The sequence below is a fragment of the Equus quagga genome, chromosome 10, assembly GCF_021613505.1.
Source record: "Equus quagga isolate Etosha38 chromosome 10, UCLA_HA_Equagga_1.0, whole genome shotgun sequence".
NCBI classification, from domain to species: Eukaryota; Metazoa; Chordata; class Mammalia; order Perissodactyla; family Equidae; genus Equus; species Equus quagga.
The window spans coordinates 107,401,934-107,411,963 of record NC_060276.1 but is presented as its reverse complement, the minus strand read 5'-3'; the positions used below and the strand labels follow the sequence as shown (position 1 = coordinate 107,411,963).

The following is a 10,030-nucleotide window of genomic DNA, read 5'->3' as shown; positions in this document are numbered from 1 at the left end:
TATCTCATTAATAATTCTTTATATTAATTACATGTTGCAATGATAATATTTTGGATATATTAGGTTAAATAAATTGTATTACTATATTAATTTCACCTGTTTCTTTTTTTTTTTTTTTGAGGGGAAGATTAGCCCTGAGCTAACATCCGTGCCCATCTTCCTCTACTTTATATGTGGGATGCCTACCACAGCATGGCTTGCCAAGCGGTGCCATGCCCACACCCGGGATCTGAACCGGCAACCCCCTGGCTGCCAAAGCAGAACGTGGGAACTTAACCGCTGTGCCACCAGGCCAGCCGCTCACCTGTTTCTTTTTACTTTTTTAAATATAGCTATTAGAAAATTTAGGATTACATATGTGGCTAGCATTCTATTTGGATTAGCCAGCACCAACCTATACTATTTTTTAGTAATTTTCTTTAAATTGAGTTTTTTCATTTTTTACTCATTCTGAAAATATTCATGAAATTACAGTACATTTGACATCCTAGTTGTATTTTTATAATACAATTAAAGAATCCACAGAACTATTATATTAATCTAAAATTGAAAAGATAAGTTTGTTCACGTGGAACTTAAAACCCTCTTGTGTACCCCACCCTTTGGGAAATGCTGGCCCAGGGCAGAGTTACTCAGTGTGACCCGTGGAGGGATGCTAGTCTCCTTACCGTTCGTTACCACCCACAATAAGGACATAAAGTGAGAGCACACATTTAGAAACATTTATAACAAATGTGACCGAGTAATCCGATATCCACTGCTATCTTGGAATCTAATATCTAATCTAATATTTAAAGATTGGGACTTGTATTTTCCATGTCTTTTATTTTTAATTTTCCACTAAATCTTTTTTATTGTATTTTACTAAGATGTTGGTCAACAAAAGATTGGAAATTAGAAAAAAACCAAAAACCAGTCCTCCAGCAGAGTTAGCTTGCGACACGTTGGCCTAGAGTATAAGAGAATCTTCTATGGGCCTCCCAGAGGATGACCCAAGAGCCACAATCCTCAGTCACACCCAGCGCAACATCCTAAGACAGGAACGCGCAGTCAGGAGACTCCCAAACCCAACAATAAAGCTGGCACAGAGAGGACGGGGGCTAATTCCTGGCAAACCACAAGTTCTGGTAAATGGAACTTCTCTTCTCTGAGCATTTTAGTTAATAAAATTTTTGCTGTAATTCTAAGAAATAAGGGTCCTCATCCCCTTTGGGGAGAAAAATAACTGTACTAAGGAAAACGCACACAAAATCCTTGTAAAATGTGGATCCATAGTACTGAGCTAGATCTTGGAGGCGGTGCAGAAGATGTGGGAGGCATGGCCATGTGCAGAAGAAGTCTGTTATAGTCCATCTGGGAAGGCACAGTGGCATGGAGGTTAAAAATACCTAACTCTGGAGTCAAACACACTTTGGGTGTGAGTCCTGCCTTGCCACTTACTGTGTGACCTTAAGCAAATTACTTAACCTCTCTTAATTTCAATTTACTTAGCTGTTCCGTTAGAGAATCTCCAAAAAGGGAGATTCCTCCTCTCCCAGTAGACACTTACCACTCCTCACATCAAGAGGTGGAGTCTATTTCCCCTCCTTTGAATCTGGGCTGGCCTTACAACTTGCTTTCACCACCAAATGCAGCAAAAGTGACATTCTGGGACTTCCGAGCCCAGGCCTTAAGAGAACTGGCAACTTCTTCTTCCTCACTCTTGCAGCACAGCTGCCACACGGCGAGGAAGTCCAGGACAGACACCTGGACCATGAGCAGCTATTTTGGACATTTCAAGCCCAGCTGAGCTCCCAGCTGACTGCAGTGGCATGAGCGACTCCAGCTGACATTGCATGGAACAAAAGAACCGCTTAACTGAGTCCAACGACCCCCAGAATCATGAAAAATAATAAGTTTGGAGTGGTTTGTTACACAGGAATAGATAATTGAAACATCTCTAAAATGAGGATAAAAACATACATATATATAGACACATAGGGTGGTTGTGGGGAATAAAGTAAAAGAATGTACGACAAGTGCTTATAATGGTGCTTGGCACGTGAAAGCTCAACAATCAGCAGCTGGTACTATTTGAGGAGCTAAAACTAACACAGGCACAGTCTATAGCTGCAGACAGGGAGGTTACATCCAGGTTCTGAGTGCTCTGCAGGCCCTGAGCAGCGGAATGCACAGGAAGTGAAAAGGCAAGACTGTGTGGAGAAAGCAAGTCTTGGACCTGAAGGATGGAGAGTGCAGAAGGATGGTTTCTCAACCTCTGATGTATGAAGACCCACCCGTGGACTTCTGGGCAACCACAACGCATGCATAAACCAAAGGCTGAAGACCGCCATGGCCGAAGCCTAGAGGTCTCTATAGAGACACAGTAGATTGCTGGCGGCTGGGGCTGGGGGCAGGGGGGTGGTGGGCGGCGAGGGGGAATGGGGAATGACGGCTAATGGGTATGGGGTTTCTCTGTGGGGTGATGAAAATGTTCTAAAATTGATTGTGGTGATGGCTGTACAACTTTGTGAATATACTGAGAACCAGTGAATTGTGCGTTTTACGTGGGTGAAATGTATGCATGTGAATGCCATCTCAATAAAGCTATTAATACATAAACAGGCAAGGGGAGGGTAAAAAGGAAGAGATTGAGATGACAAGGGAGCAAGGAGCATTCCACAGGGTTGTCCGGGGCTACAAGCCCCCAGCCTATTTGGCATCAAGAGGAAAGGCAGGTATTTTCAGAGAGTGAATGAACCTAGTGCCAGCCAGGAGCTATGTACCCTGGGGACAGACCCTGCCATTCCAAGGGATCACAGGCATCTGGTATGACTGCTGACAGCTGTTCCCTCAGACACTTCATCTGTGTGCGGCTCCCTCATACCTGTTTTCCCTTCACTCAAATCACAACCTGAACTCCACTAATCACGAGACTTTTAAAAAGAGGAAAACTTCCCAAGCAAGAGGAAGGCAAACGCTTCCAAACAGAAAGGCAGGTCCAGGTGTACATTCAGACAGACCTCAGAGGCCGAAGAGGGGGATCCCAAGGCCTAGCCCACCCCAGAGCCTCGGATGCCCAGCCACAGACCCCATATTCGAAGGTGGTCACCTCAAACGGCAGGTGGGCAGTGAGCAGTCCCTCCCGGGCCACAGTGCCCCAAGGGCAGCCACTCTCAACGGTCGCCTCTTCCTTCTGGTGTAATTTGTTCAAAAGAGCCTGGAGGGCAGGGCCACGGAAAGTTTTCAAATCCTCCCACTGCTGCCAGAACCAACTCAGCACACGGACGGCCCCTCAAAACTAGGCAGTATCACCGTCAGCGTCAGGCCATCTGCCCTGTGAGCAGCGGCTGCTGAGCACAGTGCAAGTCATATCTTGTCAAATCCTCCCAACAAGGCCCACCAGACTACTCACCAGCACCCCTCAGAAATCCCCCTCTCCGTCTACCCAAATCAGCCCTGCGAATCCTACTGTTTTATATGTCAATCAGAATAAATACTACGGAAGACGAGACGTTCTTTAGAAATGAACCACTGCAGAAGATGGGGTATCTGAATGAGTGGAAAACATCCTTGAGTCTTGGAGAGGAAGAGAAGTTAGAAATAGAAATGACCGACTTTGATCAGCTGTGTCCCCAGGGCCGGGACACCAGAAGAGAACCCGTCGACGTCAGGGAGACTTGCAGCAGTCTGCCCCGAATGTCCTGCCAAGTCCAAGTCCTACCGCGCCACCACGAAACAAAGCCAGAAGCCCCAGACCACATACAGCTCTGGGTCTTCCCCTGCTGCCCCAGGGATCCTCCCCATGGCCAAAGGGACTGGAGACGGTAACACTCACGCACAAACAACCTGCTCTTCTTAGGGCCAATCAGCTCTAGGATTCAAGTGTTCAAGAACGGTTTTAAATGCAACTTTGAGAAAGGATGAAGAACTCGGATTTCTTGGGGACCAGCTCTCAGCCTTTCCTTCTCAGCCCCAGCCCACCATGGTTCCTGGGGGGAGGCTCTCCTGAACTTCCAGTGTGCGCCCCTCCCTTCTGACCTCCAGCAGGGGATGGAAGAGACAGCAGGGACCGTCATCCTACCTCAAAGCAATTCCCTCCTTCCTAGGGAACAATGGGCAAAGGAGTTCAACTCCATCAACAATATTTACCCGCAGAAGGCACTCAGAAGCCCAAGAGGGCTCAGGAAACATGCCTTGTAATTCCACCATCTCAAATTCCTCCACCGACACACTTCTTTAATCCAACTCATGAAGATTTACTGAGCACTCAAGCCAGTGTAGCTGCTCCCAGCATAATGCAATCGTCAAACATCAGTTACAGACTTACTGTGTGCAAAAACCCTGAGGAGGGGTAGGGTAACCATCCGGCCACCTTCTGCACCAGGTGGCACTGAGGGAGGCACCTATAACCTGGGCCCAGGCCTTGCCCTCAAGCTGACGATCTAGTAGGGGAGATGATGGCGAAACAGTCTGAGCACTTACCGTGCGTCGTGCACTTTACAGATATTAATCCCTTCCTCCTCAGAGCAGTGCTTCTGGCCTCCTGCGCTGTTCTTAAGCCCATTTTAAAGGTGAGAAAACTGAAGCTCAGAGATGTCAAATAACCTCCCTGAGGGGAGACAGCAGGCAGGGGAGCGGTGGCATGCATACCCAGGCAGTGGGGATCTCAATCTACTCAGCTCTAGCGACAGCAAGAGCCACCAGCACAGGCTGCTGCTTACAGTGGGCACCCGAGGAACGTGTGCCAAGAGAAAGTGGAAGGGTAACGTAACAGGCGGGATAAGAAGAGCGCCCCACCGGGGGTGCAGCAGGCACAGACAAGAGGCAGCTCCTTAATGCTGACTGCAAGGAGCCTGGAGGAAGTGAACTCCTCAAGGGAAAAGCGGAGAAGGGGCATTTCAGGCTGAGGGGAGCACGGGACCCATGTGACACTGAGGCAGTCTGACAGCTAAGATCTGGTGACTCTCCCTGCTGGCTAAACGTATTTAAGCAGATCTAAGCAACAGGCACTTGATCCTCATTCATTTTACCGTGCATATAACACAATCACTAAAAAACAACAGTACATTTGGTAACTTCCACTCCGGGGGTAATTAAAAGGAAAGAGATCATGGTGGGTGATGGGAACACGCACAAGATTTCAGTATCAGAAGAACCTGATGCTGGAGGAAACCACCAGAGGTGTTCCCTTGCCACCTTCTACAACAGCTCCCAGGAAAACGACTTGCCAATTCATGTCCCCCAGCTGTGCCGACATGAAATTGTCAGAGAACCTAAACATCTCAGGCCGTTCTGTCTTTTCTGGCCCTCATAACACCCAGCACAAAGCTCAGGAACAATGGTTGACCCTTAAGAAATGCAAGTTGAATCTTATTAGGAATGGGTCCCGAATGAAGCCTCGGGTGACCAAGAATGATCAGTACTCAGGATGGATTATAATAAAACCTCAATAATTAAGACTTTTCTGAGGATGACACTATTTTTCTAAGTACCTGGCATCACTAACCCTCAAAGAACAAACCGTGGTACTACCTGGCATCTAAATTGAACACTCCAATTTCTCCAAACCGATTATAATGCACGTAGAAGTTTAATATTTTAAACCTTCACATAACATGTATTTCTATATTTCCAATTTCAAATGAAGGAAAATAGCTTTAAGCTACTCTTAAAGATTTTATTTTTTTTTTAAAGATTTTATTTTTTTCCTTTTTCTCCTCAAAGCCACCGGTACATAGCTGTATATTCCTCGTTGTGGGTCCTTCTAGTTGTGGCATGTGGGACGCTGCCTCAGCGTGGTTTGATGAGCAGTGCCATGTCCGCGCCCAGGATTCGAATCAACGAAACACTGGGCCGCCTGCAGTGGAGCGCGCGAACTTAACCACTCCGCCACGGGGCCAGCCCCTAAGCTACTCTTAATATCAGTAGAGACTCCATTAAATGGTTCTACCATAAAGTCTCCAACTAGAACTTAATAGGAATGCCCCCTTATTAAGTTCCTACAAATAAATTAAAATCCCACAGCTAAATTGCAGGCCCAACCATACAGCCTCTCCCTGCCTCTAAAACATCGAAAGAACCTATTATTTAAAATCCCAATCAAATAAAAATCTGAGCTTCAACAACCTCCCCGTTCAAATGTTTTCTTCTCCCCTCTCCCCTAAGGCTGATTCCGGTGAGTGGGTGGGTTCTGGGTTCTTCCCTAGGAGATGCAGCCAAGTTTCTCAAGCAAAAAGGATGAAAACAGAAGTACATGTTTATAGTATTTATATCCCTATCTTGTGATATTTGTTAAATTCTGTCTTAAAAAAAATGCATGATGAAAAACGCAAACTGGGAAAGATTTAAGCCACCTCCTCCTCATGAATGATGCAAATGAAGGTCCAATCAGAAAATGCCCCCCCTCATGAAAAGCATGTTTTAGGTGACTGAAGAACATTTCCTTTAATTTCTTTCCCTTCTTTGGTACACCTTATATTAAATACTGAGACCTTCACTACGTGATAATTCTTCGAATCGTATACTTAAGATCTGGGCACTTTTGTGTTATGCATGTTATACTGCAATAAAAAATGTTTTAAAAATAGCTCACATTACCTTAAAAAAAAAAAAAGGTGTGGCCAGGAAAAACAGCACGAAATCGGCTTCCACGTTGCTTACACCCCCGCACTACCTGCAACCACTTTACAGAACATCAGAAGACGCGAGACCCGCTCATCTAAAATTCTGCCAAACGTCTTCAGGACCTCCCCCTGCTTCGCTCATTAGGGGGCAGCCAGTCCGGGGACCAGCCCTGCACAGCTCCCAGCAGCTGCAGCCTCGAGCGTTGGCAGGCTCATTAGTCGCGGAGCCTCGGGGGAGCGCGCGCGGGCGTTAGGGGACCCAGGCCCCGGGCTCGCGTCCGGCCGCCCAGGCGGCGCTCAGTCGCCCCTGCCGGTGGGTGCCGCGCCGGTTCTCCCCCCGGGACGCCGCGAAGCACCACGCTGGGCCACCTTCACGGCGGGCTGCCGCTGCGGCAGGGGGCGCGCGCTTCCTAAGACGCAGAGTGGGCGGGCGCAAGGCCCTGCGACCCCCGCAGCCCGCTCGGTCCTCCCCAGGGACCCCCACGCCGGCTGCTCCGGGAGGAGGGGGCCCCTGGGACATCAAGCGTGGGCTCCGGGCCCCCACATCAAACACTTACCACCCACCCTAAGCCACCCCCAAACGCACCTACTCAGGCCACCCGAGAGGAGACCCTGCCACCAGCCCGCGAGGGGCGCGGCCCTCGGATGCTGCGCCCAGCCGCCCCGGAGCCCGGGAAGGGCGTTTATCCAGGCTCCACGCTGCGCCCCCGCCCCGCGCGCTCCAGAGCCGTGGCCCTGCGCCGCCCGCGGCGGAGCCGCCCCGCCCCCCGGGGGACCTGAAGCCCCCAGGGGCCCGCCGCATCCCGGGGGACCTACCTGAAGGCCGGTGGTTGGGCGGCGAGGTCCGCACCGCACCCGGCTCGGCCATCTTCCCGAGGAGCGGGAGGCCCCGCGAAGCCCCCTCCGGCCCGGCTCCCGCCCCGCAACCGCCGCCGCGCTCCATCGGGACGCGCCGGCCGCACAGGCGCACTGCCCGGGCCGCCGCGTCGCACCGGACCCGCACGCGCACGCGTCCTCACACAGCGCGCACGTGCGAGGTGCGCACCGGTTCTCACGCCGCGCACGCGCACCGCGTGCACATGCGAGATGCACCCCGGTCCTCACGCAGCAAGCGCACACCTCGTGCACTTGCAATGTGCACGCCGGTCCTCACACAGCTCGCGCACATGGCGTGCACAGGCAATGTGCGCACTAATTCTCATAGAGCGCGCGCACAGACCGCGTGCACACCGGTTCTAACACAGCGCGCATGCACACACGGCGTGCGCACGGTGCCTCATACAGTGCTTATACGCAGCATGCACACGCCACTGTAAACACACCTCACCACACAGTGCACTCTATAGCGTTATAGGATGCAGCTTCTCACAGTGTGCACACATCCTCACACTGCGTGTGAACAGAGCGCACACACACTACGTGCACACGTGCTCACCCAGCACACACATGTTCTCACACACCGTGCACACAAGTCTTCACACGGCTCACGGACGTTCACACACACTAGGTGTCCACACATACTCAGCGCTGCAGCTCTGGAACACAGTTCTGGCTGGGGCCTCAGGCAGGGGCCACTTGGGCCCGAGCCACGTGTGCAGACGCGGGTGGACCCCCCCCCCCCGCCTCCTCCAAGCACAGTTACGTTCCAGTTCTCGAGGCGCATGGCTGGCCGGCGCTCAATCGTCCCTCACCCGAGGCAGGCTTGCGGCCAGCCAGGGCGGGACCCTGGCAAGCTAGCCTGGTCGACCTTCAAGGAAGGGTAGGGACACGCAGTCGGATGGACCTCAGCCTTCCAACCATGCCCTCACTCCCGGGCTGATTCCACCCAAGGGCTACTCGATGGTTCCTTTTTTCCGGCGCACTTGAGAAATCTCTGCAAGGAGGACGTCTCTGGAAAGACACGAGAGGTCTTTAACAAGAACTGCTAAACATGTAGCCTCAGAAGTAGGGGTCGGGAAGGGTGTGTGTGAGTCGGGGGTAGGCGTTGTCTTTCCCCTAGACATCCTTTTGCCCTGCCATGAGCATTTATCATCTTTCAAAAACATACATATTGAAAAAGACATTTTTGCATAGCCAGCTCAAGCGTCCAGGTGTTTACCCAGGTATAGCCTGCCAAGTGATAACCCATCCCAGTGGAGCCCCAGGCTGCACGTTTCTCTGGGAGGTTTTAACTCCCACCCCTGGCGGAGAGAAATGCATGATTAAAAAGCTGAGTGAAGCTGAATAAGTGTGCAAGGTTTCTTTGGGGGACGGTGAAAACGTTCTAGAATTAGATTATGATGATGGTTGACTTTATAAGTATACTAAAAACCATTGCATTGTATATTTTAAACTGGTGAACTTTATGGTATGTAAATTATACAATAAAAAAAAAAACCACCAAGTTGAAACCCTCAGGAACCTACATCCGGATTCTTAGCAAAAAGCTTGGAAAAAGTTCCTGTGGCACAAAAATGTGAACGTGTTTGTAACACTCCCAAAGGTGTGCTGGGACTAGGGCGCAACTGTAGCAAGAAAGCCAGAAGGGGAGTTTAAACAGAAATGAGCAGGAAAGCTGGCAAGTCGGGGCTGGTCCCTTGGCTGTAAGGAAGGCTGTTTCTAACCCAATAAGACTGAGCCAAGTTAATCAGGGCGTGGGAGCTGTTTTCACTGTTTTTCTTACAGACCTTGGGTACGGAGTTTATAATACGTCCAACACTTGAGCTCATGGCTTGCTGATATGTCAGAGTAGCATTCCTCTCTGGTTTTATTCTATTTTTGCTTTCGATTGCCACTTCCATTCCTCTCTTTAATCCTCTCTCTAGTGACAGACACCTCCTCTGTTTAATATATTTTTGTAGCTCTCTTTTTCAAATATATAGTGTTGTGAAAATATGCACGGTTTTAATTTATATAAACGATACTGCACAAAAGCTATCATTCTGTTTTTCCTTGCTTGAAATTGTTGTCAACATCTATCCATTGCAGCTGTATGCTGCAATGTAATCTATCAGAAATGGATTAGCCATTCATTCTTATTTACTCTTCTATAAATTGCATACTCAATCCTTGTCCATCTTTCTATCGGGCTACTTGTCTTTCTTGTTGATTTCCGGGAGTTTCTTGTATTCTAGATAATTCCTTGTAGGTTTGAATGTTGCAAATATTTCACACGAGTCAACTAACCTTTTCTTAGATTAGCAAAACTCCTTAGTGGTTTTTTTGGGGGAGAGGGATTAGTCCTGAGCTAACATCTGCTGCCAATCTTCCTCTTTTTGCTGAGGAAGATTGGCCCTGAGCTAACACCCATGCCCATCTTCCTCCATTTTATATGTGGGACGCCTGCCACAGCATGGCTTGATAAGCAGTGCATAGGTCCGCACCCGGGGTTCTGAACCAGCAAACCCCAGGCTGGGGAAGCGAAGCGTGCGAACTTAACGCTACAC

At 49.6% G+C, this 10,030-nt stretch overlaps 1 protein-coding gene across 2 annotated transcripts in view; it reads right to left on the bottom strand.

Moving 5' to 3' along the window:
* Positions 1-7,576, bottom strand: part of MAP7D2 (MAP7 domain containing 2) — a 101,014-nt gene extending 93,438 nt beyond the window's left edge. For both annotated transcript variants that reach the window (XM_046673639.1, XM_046673640.1), the window contains exon 1: positions 7,422-7,576. In XM_046673639.1, coding sequence (XP_046529595.1) covers positions 7,422-7,548 — 127 coding nt within the window. In that variant the 5' untranslated portion in view covers positions 7,549-7,576. The remainder of the gene's footprint in view (positions 1-7,421) is intronic.
* Between the last annotated feature and the right edge of the window lie 2,454 nt (positions 7,577-10,030).